At 27.7% G+C, this 18,550-nt stretch overlaps 1 protein-coding gene across 1 annotated transcript; it reads right to left on the reverse strand.

Moving 5' to 3' along the window:
• Positions 1-22: 22 nt before the first annotated feature.
• On the reverse strand, positions 23-2,513 carry LOC119672515 (probable ATP-dependent RNA helicase Dbp73D). The gene is made up of 6 exons (XM_038083574.1): positions 2,421-2,513; positions 1,504-2,366; positions 905-1,442; positions 659-781; positions 404-584; positions 23-342 (listed from the first exon to the last, which is right to left on the reverse strand). Exons 1-6 carry the CDS (start codon positions 2,441-2,443, stop codon positions 34-36), a joined length of 2,037 nt encoding a protein of 678 aa, XP_037939502.1. The 5' UTR covers positions 2,444-2,513; the 3' UTR covers positions 23-33.
• Between the last annotated feature and the right edge of the window lie 16,037 nt (positions 2,514-18,550).

Below are 18,550 nucleotides of genomic sequence, written 5' to 3' on the forward strand. Positions count from 1 at the left end.
GTAAAATATTGAATAACTTTCTTAACAAAATGTTTATTTATTTCTTTTATCCTTTTTTGTAAATTTTCTTCTCGGTAATGGCTTTTCTTTAACTTTGCCCTGTATGTCTTCGGTTGCTTTCATTTGCAATTTCTCCATTATTGTCATCTTTGCAGGTTCTTTATGCATTACTGCTCTATCCTTGGCACGTTGTTTCATCAACATTTTGTTGTGTTTCTCAAGTTCAAGTTTGTGTCGCAACACTTCCAAAGCCGCTTGATAGTTTTTAGCATTTTCCTCTTCAATATTCGAAGTCACTACAATCTCTTCTGTTAACGTTTTACCAACCTCAATAAGTGTTTTCTATATTTAAAATTGTAAGTATTTCTTCTTTTAAAATAATAATATTATATATACAACTTACGTTGAAAATATCAAGTTCCTTTTGGGTAAGTAAGGTTATAGCTGTACCAGGTGTTCCAGCGCGCGCTGTACGTCCAATACGATGTATATATGTTTTAATATGTCGTGGTGGGTCGTAAGATATTACTATATCCACGTCAGGTATATCGATACCACGAGCTAAAGCATCCGAACAGACAAGCCTTAAATAAAAGGGATAATTAATATTTTAAAACTAACAAAATTTAAAACTTTTTTGAAAGATATATGTATTTACCCATTTATTTTATTTTTGGAGAATTTATTCAAAATTTTTGATCGTTCACTAGCATTAATGGCAGCAGACAGATCACTAATTATTAGCTCAGTACCACAGAGTTTTTCAAGTACAATAGCCAACCTGTTTATGTAAAATATATTGTACATAATAATTAATTTTAAGTATAATAAATACTTCAATGTATATATATTATTGTTTCGTTTTGTGTAGATTTAAAACTAAATGAAAATATTTGCATATTACCTTGTGGAAGATGCAGCACTATTGGTAAAGCACAAGAACTTTGTCCAATTATTTTCTTTTATAAGTGAATATAATGTTAAAGGCTTAAGACGACCCTCAGTTATGCAGTATTTCTCCGATAACTCTGCCGGTGTAGTGTATTTTCCAATAAATTCACCACGTACTTCCGTGCCTTTTTGCTCTTGCAAATTGCTGGCAAACTTCTCACGCAACTCTTCCAAATTGGTTAAAACAGACGTGAACAGCTTTGGTTGAAACAGGCGCAGGTTTTGTAATTTTTCGGGATCTTGTGAAAGTGTAGCTGAAAAAAGCAGTTTTTGTGGTTGCGTCAGAGCAATTTGTTCGAGTTCATTGTAGCAAAGTGGTGCAACACGTCCTGAAAGTAACTGATCGGATGTCTCACGTACGTGATTATCAAGATGATAGAGCCAATTTTGGAAAACAGCATCCATAATACGATCAGCCTCATCTATAACAAGAAATCTCAGGGATTTTAGACAAAAGCCTTTTGTTCCATGTATATGATCGACCAAGCGACCTATAAGAAATTCATTATTTAATATTTTATTAAATTTATTTTATATATAAACGAAATTTACCAGGCGTAGTGATAATAATGTCTACTTTTGAATGATATTCGCCTTTATATAACTCAACAAGTTGTTCTTGTTCTGTAGAAAATGCAACTTGCTTAGACAATAAGGAAACGGTCAAGTCGGTTTTATCACACAGTTTTTTAAAAACTTTATACACTTGAAGTGCTAATTCAGTAACAGGCAAAACAACTAATGCACGAATCTTACGACGTGCACGGTTGGCTAACAGTTGCACAATTGGCACAGCAAATGCTAACGTTTTTCCACTGCCGGTAGGTGACGAGACGCAAATATCACGCGGACGAAACGGCCATGGTTTGGCATGTGCTTCGAGTAGCCATGGTATAACTGCTGATTGTACTGGAAATGTATTTGTTATGTTCATTTCCTTAAGGGATTGTCGTATATGTGGAGACAAATAACTTAATTCGGCTACCGCATCACTCGTAGCACTTGTGTCGTTTATATTTTTTGAAATACTTGTTGATATGACAGTAGGATGTGCTAACCATGGTGGCAGTACCATATCCACTTTTTGACGTTTACTGAAATCGACATCTTCACCTAATATTTTTAGATGTTCACTTTCCTCAACATGGGTTGGATCAACATCATTATTAACTTGTATATCTTTTGTGCTGCTTACCGTTGATGACGCAAATTCATTTCGTACTAATTCCTCATGATTTGTGTTATCATCTTGAATTAATTTGCTCTTTTTTTCTGTAATTTGTGGTTGAACTGTTTCCGGCTCAACCTTAGCTGCTTTATGTTTTCTTTTTCGCTTTTCTACTTTTTGTAGTAGTTTTTGTAAAATCTCATCCTCAGCTTTATTACTGTTTTCTCCTAATTTATCATCTGTATATCTATTTTAATTGGTAAGTTATAATAAATATTTATAATTATTTGTGTTTAAATACCTTTGTACAGTAAACAATTCCATTTCCTTAAATATCAGTAAAAATCTGCACCGCTCTCAAGTTATACACGTGCTGTTGATAAACAATCAAAACAAGAGCCTTATTACCTATCATATGGAAATGTCAAATATCAATCAACGCCATCTAACGTTAAAAATCATATCAATATACATATTTTTTAAGACATAGTTAACGTTGGCGCTAAGTACGCTTTTCATTGAGCTATAACAGAAAGATTTTATTTTTTATTTGTTTGATTAATATTTTTAAAATATTTTAATGGCAATTAATATATAGTAAAAAATTAATTAATATAAATTATGAAATATTATTTTAGCAAAACAAAAATTAGTTATTGGTAAAAGTACATCCATAACTTATACTTCCTCTCATAATTAAAATAAAAAATATTTACATTACATAATACTTGAGCGGCCTTTTGCACATAAACTGATTTTTGTTTTACCACAAAAAACATACAAAAATTTTGTCAATTTATTTACTATACATTAACAAGGTAATTCTGGCAACAATCTTTCAGCTCATCACACTCAGAAATCTTGCGAAAGATCGCTTAAAAGATCTTTTGTATTCTGGCAGCGGTCTTTTGCTGAAAGCTCTTTTCGGTTTTCTAAAGACCAACTGAAAAATCTGCTATTGATTAGATCTCCCGATTGTCAGCTAAGATTTTGTTTGTGTTTTTCGTGTATAAACTCTTTTATATAAAATAAAATACATAAAAATTAAAATACGAACTAATAATTAATTAATTAATTAAAATTTGTAAAAATTGAACAGTTATTTCTAATTTCATTTTTAATACTGGGAAAATGTAAATGTATTGATATACTATAAAATTAAGCATATATTGTTTACCTTTTCACCTTTTATGCACCTTTAAATGAGATCAGTATTTTTCTTCTACCGAGCTTTGGTAAACGCTACACATCCATAAAGAAGTGACGGACGAATTATTTGGTTATATATCAGCTTCCTGTTCTTACCATTGAGATTTTCATTTCTGAATAGCGATTGGGGGTGATGAAGAATTTTGGCACAGCTAATTCTTTTCAGTTGAACATGTTTAAGCCATGTGAATCGTGTGTCCAACATGATGTTAATTATTTCCGTTCTCAATACTTAATTTTTCTATAGATTTTTTTATATTGTAAGAAATAGCTCAGAATATATTTCTTCGAATTTAGTGATATTAATTGAGGTCTTCAAATTTGAAATTCGTTTATTACAATAAATTAAACAATTAATTAAAAAAAATGTGTATATCAAATTTAAAAACAGTCTCATCTTTAACGTAACGGACATTACAAATTTTCCAATACTCGTATTTTATTAATAATTACAGTTTTTATGTATTTATTTTAATAATTTTGAAAATGGTAAATGCCAGTTCGGATCTTGTCACTGTTCTATCCAGGATAACACACAGCCTCCACGCTGCCCCTCTGGATAGCAGCAATTATCCGTGAGTGGGTTCGAAATCCACTATGGAAAACTATAACTCCAATCACAATAAAGAGTCAGCCTCGGATAAGAAAACCATTAACTGTTGACAAAATACGCAAACGTTATAAGGAATATGATTTAAGAATATGAACTTGGAATATCCGACCTCTTTATAGAGAAGCTACATGTATACAGCTAGTTAATGTCTTCAAGAAATACAAGGCAGTCATTATCACCATCCAGGAAATGCGATAGACGGAACAAGTATGCTCTAAAAGAGATCGTTGTGATATCTACTACAGCTGCCAAGCCGAAGGTTGAGAAATTTGGTATTAACCTTCACACCAATAAACGAAAGGCTTGCTAAAATCATATAACATGGCTGTCACCTGATCAAAACATAGGATTTAAATTATCACGTTGTGATAGACGGAAGGTAGCATCACGACACTCTTGGTCGTGCTGGTAGAGAACGATATCGGCAAAAAAAAAGGGTTGAGAAACATCTTTTCAGATGAAAAAAGAAGTAAGCAGAAAAACGTGAGTACGAAGAGCTTGAGCTGGAATATGGCTCGAAAATTCTATCAAAAAATCAAATGCCTGACAAGTGTTTATAAAACCGGAGTTAATTCCTGTAAAGATCAAGATTTTAATCTGGTGTTAGATGTCCAAACCACGCGTAACATTTGGAGTGATCACTTCTCGAATCTGCTAAATGGCGTTAGTAGTGATAACATATAACTAAAAGCAAAGATAACCTTAAATTTGCAATCATTGACAATGAAATAATCGTTCCGCATGAATTGCTGCAACCGATTGTGGAAGGCAGAATCTAAGGCAAACGCGGCATAGGAAGGAAACAAACGTCTTGGTTGAGTCCGATACTGGACTGGGTTAAGAACAATAGGAGACTTGGTACATACTGCTAGAGACAGAGAGAACTTCAAAAATATTATTTCCAATATATTGTAATTTATATAATTGTATAACATATAATTTTTGAATAAACAATTAAAAAAGAAGATCACATTAGAATATATCGAAACATCATTCTTTTAATTAAAGTCTAACAGTAAATAATATACCAATTTGATTTATTATCTTAAAAAAAATTTTTTTTTGGGAAATGCGGCTAATTGATATACAATTAGTGTCAGAAATTTAGCATATTGGTTAGTTTTTTTATTGTTGTTATGTATGATAAAGATTTATCAATTTTGTTTGTATTTTAATTATAATAATAATTGAATTTAATTTCTTTCTGAATTTAATATACACACCTGCAAGGTAGCTCAATATAAAATGTACCGTTTGAATAATATTGATACAATGTTGACTTTATCAGTTTTAAGTTTATTTAATTGTTTATCGTGTCATCACATTCTTAAAATTAGCAACAACTGCATTACTGTTATTATTTTTTGTTGATTTACTTAGTGTTGTTATTGTAATTGATTTTATTCGGAATATTGTTGCTATTTTTAAAAGATGTTGACAAAGTTGTTAGCAAACTTTAAAATCATTTGTACTAATGCGCTTTTTTAAGAGAAAGAGCGAGAGAGTATGTGTATTAGATTTTAAAACGTTGGCTATTAGTTGAGAGCGAAGATATTGACCTGAACTCGAGAAGGGTAACATTCAAGCCAGTCTTGCAACGTAGCAGTAATAAAAATAAAATGTTTTGCTTGTGAACAAATATCGAAGAAACGAAATTCTCTTAAAAAGCTGCTTTTTAAGGTGAAGTATTTTTAGCCGATATTTTTGGAATGAGTGTTGCAACACCTGTTGTGTTCTAAGAGCGACTCTGTGACGTTGTTGAACACTACAACAAAGACGTGAAGTTCTTTTAAAAAACAAAACGGAGGATATAAAAGCTGTTGATTTCGTTTATTCTAAATTATTTCGAAATAAGCACGCAAAATTGTTTTAAACACAAAGTTGAGGCTGAGCGCGCAAAACGTTTTAAAATCGTTGGCGCGTTGTTTTAGGTACAAAAAAAGTTTTGTTTAAAAAATTTATTTGTTATATGTAAAAAGGATTCCAGTGTCGTTTTAAGAAAAGTTTAAAATTAATAATTTATATTTATTAATAATTAAAATTTGATTTAAATTCCTATTACAAAATTCGTTAAATATATTATTATTTATCGAACTTGTAATTTAATAAAAATATTTTAATTTTATAATAATACAAAAGAAGAAAAAAATTAATTGAATTTCAAAATGCAATTAAAGTGCTCAAAAATAAATCAAAGTTTTTTGTTAACATATTTTGTTGTTCTGCTATTGAATTGTTGTTGTTCAGTGTAAGTGTTAAAATTTTTAATTTTATTTAAAAAAAAATTATAAACAATTTTTTAATTTTATATAATTTTTTTTTTGAATTTACAATTTACTCTTTTTGCTATTATATAAAACAATTCTTTTGACTTAAAATTTGAAAGGAAACTATGCGTATTTTAGGAACTGGATTAAAATAAATGTACCTGACAAAAATTTGGTCAAAATCTATACAGGATTCTATTATATTATAAACGACTTCCTGTTTGAACTAGTAGTAGTGAAAATATATCCACATTATTTCGTTTAAAATTTTTTTATTACAAAAAATTAATATTGTGATTGTAAATCAATAGAACTATATTAAAATATAGAGCTTATAGTCATCTTTATTACAAAAAATGCCCGTAACTGACATGAATTTTAAATGACAATCTTGTCAATATGGTTTCTTCAGTTATAATAAACATATTTCCCAAGAATGATCCAAATCCGTTCTTGTCTGAAACCTATATTTCTAAGCTAAAATTTAAGTTAATAGTACGAGTTATAATAAACAACCTTGGTCCATGCAGTAAACTAGTAATTCAGAAGTAAAAAATAGAGTATCAGTTTATATATAAACAGAGTATATATCTTGTATTATGTTTATTATATTTATTAAATTCAATTAAATTATAACCTGTTACATTAAACATCCGTTTAGAAAATTAAAATGTATCCTTGGATCTATATTACAAAAAAAAAATAAATCAGAATTCAGGAATTTTATGAAAATTTTATTTGTTGAAACGTTATACTGTCTTATGATTTTCGTTAAAATGGTTAAGTCATGAATAATATTTTTTTCAGAATGAATGCTAATTTATGACAACATTTAGAGTTTTTATTTATTTTATTTCGATATTCATTACTAATAGTATAGTAATAAATATCAATATATACATCCCAATCATTTTTAATTCTATAAACAAATATTTTGTAATACCACAATAAATTTTATTTTATAATATAAAATGATAATAATTGTAAAATATATTATAAAGTTATTAAAAAGTATTAATAATACTTACATCCATCAAAATATCACTAAAATATATTACAGTATATTTCAAAATTATTATAATCTAAATTTTTAAATACATTCAATATACAATATAATATAATATATATTTATTTTATAATAATATTAAAATATATTATAATAAATATTAATAATAATTAGGTCCATGTGCATATTAAAATTATAAATTCTATCATTTCCTCAATTAAATCTAAAAAGCAATAATCTATAAATATTTTATAAATAATAAGCTTAATAACTTATTAACATTTATATTTTATTATCAATAATATAATAATAACTGTTAAAGAAGCTATATTTATTGTATTTTTTTAATAGTTTTATTAGGAAAGTTTTAGTTCTATAATAAAATTTTAAAATCTATAACCAGAATTATCTAATATATTAAATTAACATCAATAATCTTTAATAATATTTCAATATCAGAATATATAATCAGGATCAAATATGCACTTAATACTTGTTTATAATTTTGTATTCTTCTCGAACAGTTACGGAAAATCAATAAAAAAACGTGATAGTAAAAAATATAAAGATTGACATTTTATAAACAAATAAGCCAATGATTAATTAAAATATCTTTAAGTGCATAAAATAAAGTTGGGCCTTATTCTCACTATTGTTAATTGCATTTCTGAAATAATTTTTTATTATTTTTAATAGACTATTCACATATAAATTGCATGCATAAAGAAAAATGATTAAATCATTGCATAAAATCAAACCAAACTATATATATTTATTTATTAAAAAAAAATATAAATTCATAGAGCTTATATTTGAATTGATCAATAATGGATGTGCTTTCCGTAGTGCCTTATAACGATAATCATCGTTGCACTACAATTATATTTAACATTAAGCAAATTGCATTTTTTTCAAAATTGTAAAAATGGCAATATATTCTATATCGTAATAAGTGGTGCGTGATATGTCCCAAGTATGGGGACATATGGGTATATTGAATATCTTATTTTTTAAAAATATTTTATTCATTTTTCGCACTTTCTATTTGAGAAGACCAATCTTATAATTAATTATATATACATATTTATCAAATAGCTAAGCTATATATATTAATTATTTGATAAAAACTTCAAAAAAAATATTATCTTAATCGGTTAAGTGAATTGTCATCAAGCGTTTTTGAAATAAAAAAAATTTTAAGATCTAAATTTGTTTGGGAGTGACTTTTCAACGATATATCCGATAGCATAATATTAATCATAATAGTTTTAACATTAAAAACCCATATTTAGTAATTTTATATAGAATTATGCATGTGTAAATTGATTACTCATACGCCCCGCATAAGCAACATTTGCTGTTGAAACTTTCTATACAAATGCTTTAAAAAATATTGTTATATTTACTATAATAAAAAAAATTATATTAATATTCATAATTAATAAACAGTGTTTTCATAAAATATAATAGCACTCTATTGGGAAATTATTTGAGAATGATTTTTGTTATATTAAACTTGTTTTTCGTATATCATTGAAAAGGCGTCATTAAGATGTTTCTGTAAAAATTGACATAAGCTAATAGACGTGGATAATTTATTGAAATATTTGCATAGTAAACTTATAAAAATATTAATTGTTTATTAGAAATTGATAAGGGGAATTTATTTGCATATGCCAAGTGCTAACATAAAATTAGCCAGAAAAAAATAATAGGTTCAATAAAAACATCAAGTTAATAGCAAATACTTTGCAATAGAATTATCAAAAATATTTTTTAATATAATATTTTTTAATTTTATATTTATATTTTCTTTATTATTATCAAAAGGTTCTCTATTCATTATTGTCTTAATATAATTAAATTTAACCATAATTAGTGGAATTCAAAGGACAGTACTGTCTTGACACGAACACTGTTAAGATCAGCTTTGAAATATACAAAATTTGAATATTTTCTTTCTTTTTTTATAAATAATATATAAACATTTTTTAATAATTTTTTTCCTAATTAAAAACAAAAGAAATAGTTTTGAAGTTATTTTTCTTTTTTTTATTCCTTGATGTTAACAAATACACAGGTGTGTGTTTAACTACAGCTCGTATTGGAGCATACGACAGTTTTGAAGCCATAATAGCTCAAACACTTTTGCACCTGGTTCAAACCATATCTTATAATGCCAATTTAAATTACTTTTTTATTTTATTCATTAAATTTTATTAATTAAATAATTTTTAAAAAAATAATATTATAAAAAAATTTTACTTAAAATTACACATATGAAAACAAACATATTCTTTATTCAATTTAATTACTATAATGAATTTGTTTATTTAATAATGTATAAATAATAAATATTTGAATTATAATGAACACGTTTTTATGGAATTTTGTACATTAATAACAAGTAAATTAAGCTCTCTGGAACACCAAGGTCAGAGAAAAAACTCTAATTGGATGGTAGAATAATATAAGATTTGAAAAGTTATTTATCACTGAATTAATAATTTTTAAATCTTTAACTAGAAGTAACTGTTATTTACAGATCGAAAATTCAGTATATGTGTGACATGCTGTAAAAACCAGGTTATGACATTTTGGGCAATATAAATTTTACATATCTCTACATTTCCTTAATAACATAGGTCTGTTGGAACTATTACTATAATACAAGAAGCCATAAACGATATATTATCGTATTACATCAATAGCGCAATCGTAAAATAATAAGCACATATTCTGTTGAAAAAGTGTGGGGAATTAATAATACTTTGCATACTTTGCCATACTTTTATCAAAATAAAGTTAATTATGGTCATCGCTGTATCTATAACTTTTAAAAAAGAAGCGTAATCAGTCCACTCTCACTCCAAAGGTGGTAACAAAAGAGTCCTATGATATCCGCTTTTCGTCTGTATATATATATCAATGATATTACTTAAGGTACATTAAAAAGCTTGAACTGCACCCTTGTATGCTCTGCCTGATGGTTAAAGATTTTTTTAAGTTAAAGTTTTTTTTAAGTTAAAGTCTTTATTAAGTTTAAGAATAATAGCCTATCGTACCTTAATGAATTTTTTTTAGTTATTGGAAAAGTGCTCATTTGGTAAATACAAAATCGAACTGATCGGTATCCAGTTTTCTTATTTTGTAATTTTTTATCGATATATTCAAGGAAGACGTCTAAAATAATTTACATGAACATTTTAAAAATGGTGCACAATATTTTATTCTTTTTTTCTTTGGGATTATGTATTTATCTCTTCCAGTCTCAGGTTTTCGATAATTTCAAAGTCCATAACCGATACGAAATTGTCGATATGTTGTTTGATTTCTAAATAGTCATTTTTGAAGTTAATGTATGAACTTAAGTAAAATCTGCAGAAATATGTAATGTATAAAATTTCACATGAACATCAGAGGAAAATACTTCCTTCATTCTCAGTCCTTTGCTCTTAACAGAGCGTGTTGGTGTACTATAAATGCACATTTTTTGTTGCGGTGCGTTATGTTGTTGGATCTTGAGCAATGTGTATCTCTTCACATCGTTTTTCTAAGAAGAGGTTGTAATTGATCCACACAAAGTGTAGGCGATCATCCTTGTCGTCTGCTTCCGCATACTTTTGGCTTTACAAGCACTTGTTCCAGAGTTCCTGTTCGCATCGTTACGTGGTCAAATTAGGTTAAATATGAGTTGGAAATCATTTTTATAAACCTAGTCCTTACATTTTATTCTTCGAGTACATAGAAGTTATTTCGATGAGCAGTCTATGGAATTTTTAATACTCTTCTATTGACTCACATTTCGAAGGTCTCAATCTTCTGTCTGTTCTTTCTGTTTTCCTGCATAGATTGCAGGGTAGATATCTGCTATATATGTGGTTTATTTGTTCCACTATAACTCCTTGTGTCCTTGTTCGCTGACGGCTCGAATGCAAAAAAGAGTGATGCTTACTTGTGTTCTGCTTTTATATGATTTTTGCTTGTGAAGTTACAACGTTGCCATCGTGTTTTCCGTGTCTTAATAATTATCTGTGGTTACCACATCCGCCACATATATATGCTGCATAAGTAACTATAGGAAACACCAAGGCGTTTACAAGACGACGCTTTGTAGATTTTGTTATAGTTCTCTTCTTTCATATTTTTATAAGTTTTGTTGTTGCAGATCTTGATATTTTTATATGATGTTTAATTTCATCGGACCTTTTGCCAGTGTTAGTTATGAAGGATCTCAAATAGTTAAATTTATTTACAACCTCAAAGCATGCAATCGTCGTTATATTTGGCTGTTGTCTTTTTTTCTGTCAACTATCATAACTTTTGTTTTGGAAGTGTTGATCCCTAGTCCATAGCACCGACTTATGGATAAAAATACTTAAATGATATTATACATCAAAACCAACGATATCAGTTGGAAGGTTTAATTATTTTGTACTATTTACACTTACAATTATTAAACTTATTTTTGAGGGTGCTACACATTTGTTAGGTTAAATAGAATAATGTAAACTTTGAAATCACTTTAAAACATTACTAGTTTTAATTAAAAATTAAATCAATTCTAAAAGAGTCAAAAAAATGTTCTATAAAATTTTGTTGTTGGTCATAGCTTTTAAAATATCAAAAAATGTATCTCAAAGTTAAATTCTCTTAAGTCTACAAGTTAAATTTATAGAAATGCAGAATATATTTAAAATACAAAGACATTATTTTTTGCTTAATATTATTATTTTATTTTTATTTTTTTAAATCTGGTATTTTTAAGTCTTCATAAATCTTTTGTACTTATTTTCAATTTGAATGCGTGTTTTGTAGTAAGAATAACACTTAAAAATTAACTAATATTATTATTTATGTGGAATTTTTTTAAATTTTGTTTGCAAGTCAAAATATGTAAATATATTTTTATAGTTTATTGTTTATGTTTTATATATTGAATATTTTCAAAATATAAGCTCATTAAATCCCAATGGCAACTTCATTAAACCCAATGGGGAATTACTTAAAGTGAATCAAATTAACTTGTAATTATAACATAATAAAATTGAATCATAATAAAAACCGCAAAATTATGGTAAAAGTGTGAACGAAGTATAGTATAACACTAAGCCCTAATCTGAATTTACTGAATCTATGAAGAAGAGAAACATAATCCGAAAACAGTCATTGCATTTTTTTCTTGTTAATTCTGATGAAATGCTTTGCGTACGTAAATGTTCTGTGTTCGGTATTTATTGGCTATTTGGTGATGTAATTAATATGAATTCGAATTCTTGTAATTTCCATAAATAATCAAGCCGAAGTGAGCAATGAGATTGAAACGGCCAACATTGAACCAACTTATATCTTTTGTATTGCATGTCAAGGCGTAACGACTTGTTAACTTTTGTCTTGCAAGATTTATTAACACATTTTTATTGAATTCTTTAGCTTCAAAATAAACAATCGTACATTATTACAACATTTGAAGAATGTAAGTCTCTTGTAAAAATAAATAATTATCATTACAATCAATATACAATAAAATTTGAAACAAAAACTAAATAAACATTTTAAGCTAATAAAGTTAAATATATAAACATATAAATTATATAAACAATAAACAAAATAAAAATACAAGTTTCAATATATTTAACATATCTCATTTATATAAGCTTAAAATACTTTGTGCTATTAAATTAATACTTCAAAATGTACTCAAGCTCTCGGTAGAAGATATAGTTTAATAGGAAATATAGTACTTGATATTTGTATAATGATAATGTCAAGTTCCACCACAAGAACTCAAACCAAAAACGAAATGTTTCAGTTCACATTTTTGATTTTTTAAATATTTCAAAAAAAAATGAATAGTATAGAATCAGTTAAACATATCATACTAAATTTTCAACATATCTCATTTATATTAATTTAGATGGTTTTATGCTATTATAACAAAAATTCAAAGTTTTCCAGTAGGTTTTGGTAGAAAATTGTTTTTTATAGGAAATATAGTTCTTGATATTTCTAGTTTTATTCCATACTGATAATGTCAAGATCTATCAAAAAAAAGAAAAATTAACAAAGGTTTGAACCTTGGCTACTGTGGAAGAACGCGATAAGTCTTCGTTTCTAATTAGGCAGGCACGAGTGCTAAGCTTGGGACTTGCAGTTCAACAAATTATATATTTTTAAATTCTTAATAGGAAATATAGTTCTTGATATTTCTAGTATTACTCCGTACTGATAATATTAAGATCTATCAAAAAAAAGAAAAATTAACAAAGGTTTGAACCTTGGCTACTGTGGAAAAACACGATAAGTCTTCGTTTCTAATTAGGCCGGCACGAGTGCTAAGCTTGGGACTTACAGTCCAACAAATTATATACTCATATATTCTTAATATAAAATATAGTTCTTGATATTTCTAGTTTTACTCCGTACTGATAATGTCAAAATCTATCAAAAAAAAGAAAAATTAACAAAGGTTTAAACCTGGGCTACAATGGAAAATCACGATTTTCTGAATTGAGAGGCACGAGTTCTAAACTTGACACTTGCAGTCCAACAAATTATATATTTTTATATATTCTTGATAGTTCTAGTGATAATGCCAAGATTAATCAAAAAAAAATATTATGACAAAGGTTCGAATCTTGGCTACTCTACGAGAACACGATTAGTCATCGTTTCTAAATTGATAGGCACGAGTTTTAAACTTGGCACTTGCAGTCCAACAAATTATATACATACTATAAACTAATTAAATAAAAATTCGATTATTTCCTAATATCACTGATAATGAGTACTTGGCAATACTCGAAAAAGCGTTGTATGGTCAATCAAATTTAAATAAATTAACTAAAATTTTTGTAATTGTTTTTTCATTACTGTTCGAACCTTTCTAATAATTTCTTTTTAACATAAGACGCGTTATATTCGACAAAAAAAAATTAATATTAAAAAATTATGAATTCTTAGTCTACAAATAGAGAGCTTAAAGCTAAAAAACCCCTTCAAGTTTACATATAAACCCTTTGATTTTTTAAATATTTCAAAAAATTAAAATCCAACTAAATAAAATGTATGATTACCATTGAAGTGAAACACAGCACTAGGTTAGTTAGTTATTCAACCGATCCTAACCAAAAATAAGATATTCAGCAATCGAATAAAGGTCTGCATAACCCACGCAAAATATATTCTGATATCAAGCCGAAAAAGAACACACTCACAATGGCAAAACTATTCCTGTAGTCTAGACTCGAGCCAGAGACTTGTAGAAAATGTCACCAGTGATCCCATTTGCCTCTAACTAAGAAAAAACATCTGTACTTTCTCAGACAGACCCATATTGATGAGCTGGTAGAGCAAACGAATTTCAAACTATTACAACCAATATGTATAAGCATTTATGAATAAATTTCCTTTTACTATTTTAATAACTATATACGATTCTTAAAAGAGAATAGAAACAGAAGTTCCAAGTGGAGCGGACCATTGCGATATTAATGTGTTTTTTGTTCCGCAAGTAAGTTTTCATTGATATTGATAACAGATATTGTTTTAGGGTTCCTATTCGAATCATGTAGTAGCACAACAGCCAACTTGGAATACGTGTAACGGTAGCTATGTAAGAAAGCAGACGACCTCGCTAATCTATGTACCTACCTCTAATCTCTAAGGGAATAGTAAATATTGTACCTAAGTATTGCATTAAGCCAGAACATATTATATTGAGAAGTTTTTGATTACTGGTGAGCTCAAATGTTCACACAATTCTAATCTCTGGCAATCATATGTTGTAACGACTGACGACATTTATCAAATATGATCAAATTCAAAAGATGATAAAGATTTATTATATAAGTTATGAAAAGTATCCGGAATGTACGATTTAAAAAACTTGTCGAAACAAAACCAGCGCAATTTTTTCGATAACTTGTGTTTTTAATAAGATTTGAGTGCGTTCTTACCAGAAAACAGTTAACAGTTTTTACCAGAAAACTTTTGTGTTGTAATTAACCAAACGCCGTATTCTAATGACAGGGGGAAGAGGTATGCACCTTTTTTCTATTCTTTGAGCTAAGTAATCATTTTAAGAAACCCATAGCTTGTCGATTGTTTTATTAAAGAAAAATCGCTGATGGAGTTAAAGGTTTACGAATATTATATGGAACTTTAGTTCAAACATTAGCATAGTTGTACTGCATAGAGTAGATCCTACTATGCGACAAAATAAATTTTAATCGATGGATATTTTTTTTTAGTTTTATTTAATAAATCTAGTTACTTTTACGCAGATTGTAAAAACATATTTGAAGAATAATCCAGGCTTTTTTTTATAAATTCTGAATTATATTAAAATATACATATATATACATATATACATATTAACATGTATAATTTTTTTAATATTATTTGTTTTTATTTATAATTATAGTTTCTTTGCATTATATTAATTTTTATAATATTATGTTAATATTTTTTATTTTAGCCCTTCTAATCAAAATTTTCAAAGACGTTTTCCTAAAGATTTTTTGTGGGGTGTTGGATCATCATCATATCAAATAGAAGGAGGCTGGAATGCAGACGATAAAGGCGAATCTATTTGGGATCATTTAACACATAATTATCCAGAGAAGATTGATGACAAATCAAATGCAGATACAACTGCAGATAGCTATCATCAAGTAAGTCATATCTTACTGATATATAAACCACAAAATAATAAAAGCGTTATCCAGCTTTCTATATTTTAATTTAAAAAAAAACTAGTCTGATCTGCATATTGACAGTTGGGTATATTGTTAATATTTATTTCTATTTACATAAACTAGTTATATTTTATAAAAACTTTGCTCTAATAAAAATTGAAATTTATGGCACTATTAATTCTCCAACAATCACTTCGCTTGGTAAAGGCGTTCCCGTGAACTGATTTATAACTTTTAAAAGTTATGACTCAAGTTCAAGAGAAGTCGATTCTACTTTTAATGCCTTAATTACTATTAAATAATTTATTCTTTTTATGACAACAGGTGGAATGAATTGTTAAAAAAGTTTTTGCAACAGGTGGACATTTAGGTTTATAGTTCCATATTTTATTTAAAATATGTTAATTTAATAAAATGTGTCATAATTATAATTATTTAAATAACGTTCTTTTAAGAAGCGTTTCAATTCAAATTTTTAACAAATGAGCACTTTACAACATACCCCCACATTATACTTTTGTCTGATATTTTTAAATTTATTGGTTTTATTTATAAGACCTCGTTTTGTTTTTGATATACCGATGAATACAAACAACTAATTTTTCTTAAGTTCTGCGTATTCATACTAAACCAAAAGTCCTTGCTTAGTCCTATTAATTAAAGGAATCCAAGTAATTTATGGGATTTTAGTTAACTACTTATGGTATGCTTATGGTTATGTTATTTATTAAAGAAATCTCTGTCTCTATTAATTGATATTATATATTTTAATAATATTGTTATTCGAAAAGCTAGTAAATAATATATACCCATTCATAAATATTAACGAGAAGTCTTTGACCCAGTAATCTTGGTTTATTTCTACATAGGAAACTTAGTTGAAATAACAATGCACAAAACAGATGTTATTTTCAGCAATTTATATATGTAAATAAAAATAGGCAAAAATGGGGCTTTAAACGTAAAATTGTCTATTACTTCGATAATTCGATCGTGAAATCGATTTTACTCTTCTGCGAAGGAAAAGTAAAATCGCAAAACTAAATTGAATTCAAAAAACAACCTGTCTTTTTATTGCAGAATACTTAAGGCCGTTTTCTCTCTTAAGCTTTATACAGTAAATATTTCCTATCAAACCAATTAAGCAACTTTTGACTATGCTGTCAAAGTAGCGCTTAGAATAAACTGCATAAAAAAATTGAAACCACATCTAGGACACTCAAAATATCCCTAAGAAGCACATATCTCCAACACGTCTCAGGAAAGTCCAAAACATCCCACAAGTGGTTGACTATCATATTTGTCGACCGATTCTAATAATAAATACTCTATATCAAAACAATATAAGTGTTAAAACAATTCTGCCGACCTTCACTGTCAATATATATTTACACAAAATTTTCTTAGAAAAGAAATTGATTAAAATGATAAAAAAGCTTTTGATTTACTAATACAGTTTTATAAAAACTTTGAGAAAACAAATTCTAAAAATAAGACTTCTTTTGTATCGCAAAGAACCCATAGGTGGTGTATGTCGAGTCTGTCGCAGACTCACCTTTAAATTCGAGCAATCCTATTTTATTTTATACATTGTTTACATTTTAATTCTATAACTTTTATATCTATATTCTATTAGAAGCTCAGGGTTTTACAAATTGTGTTTCCAATCTATTCTATTTCCAATCAATTGCGCAAGTTCGTTAAACGATTGGCTAGTCTTTGGCAATTATAAAAATCTTAGTGAGCATGAAACCTATCATTTTTGTATTTGTAGGAAACGAGGTTGCATAGAAGAGTATGGTATGGGGCAAAATAATGAGACATTTCTTTAATATTAGTAAAAAAAATATATACATTAGTCTGTATAATATTTCTTATGTCCAGGTGTATACAGTCGTATTCTGTATACAAAGTATTCCGTAATTATTATTCCAAAAAATACACACCGAAATACAGCTGCTTGCAGGAGTTCTTACCAATAATATTCATAGTAAGTCAAGCTTAGTAAGCATCATATGACATAATCATGACATAGTTCCCTGTTTTTGCTTTTTGTTTTCGAAACTAAAGTTACCACAAATTTTGAGTCAATTACAGCCATATATGAAAACTCGCCGTAAGATTTGAAGTCCATACCTCAATCACAGTGGCGTATTTAGAGGGAGAGGATTTAAGATAATAACATAAATCCCCACTTTGACAATATAATTCAAATGTAATATACTGCAAAAATACTAATAAAAAATTTCTTTCTGGTACACCTCCCCTTGGAAGAATCCTGGCTACACCACTGATTAATTACCTTACGAAAAACGCAGAGAGAAATAGGCCAAGCATTATTTATTTTATACGCAAAAAAATAAATTTTGATTGACTGTTAATTCTTTGTGTGTTTTATTTAATAAATCCGGGTACTTTTTACATCAATTGCAAAGTTTAACTAACAACATAAATTGTTTAATTGTTTGATAAATACCTTTTTATCATATGAAGTTTTGTAAGACATCCGGTTTTTAACACTCCTACACTCATGCGTGTTACTAGTGTAAACGTCACACATATGCTAAACAGCTCATTTTATAATGAAGTCTGTAAATCCGTGGCCAGATGTGTAAACGCCATTTATCAGAAAATAAA

The sequence above is a fragment of the Teleopsis dalmanni genome, chromosome 1 (assembly GCF_002237135.1).
Source record: "Teleopsis dalmanni isolate 2A chromosome 1, ASM223713v2, whole genome shotgun sequence".
In the NCBI taxonomy this organism is placed as follows: Eukaryota; Metazoa; Arthropoda; class Insecta; order Diptera; family Diopsidae; genus Teleopsis; species Teleopsis dalmanni.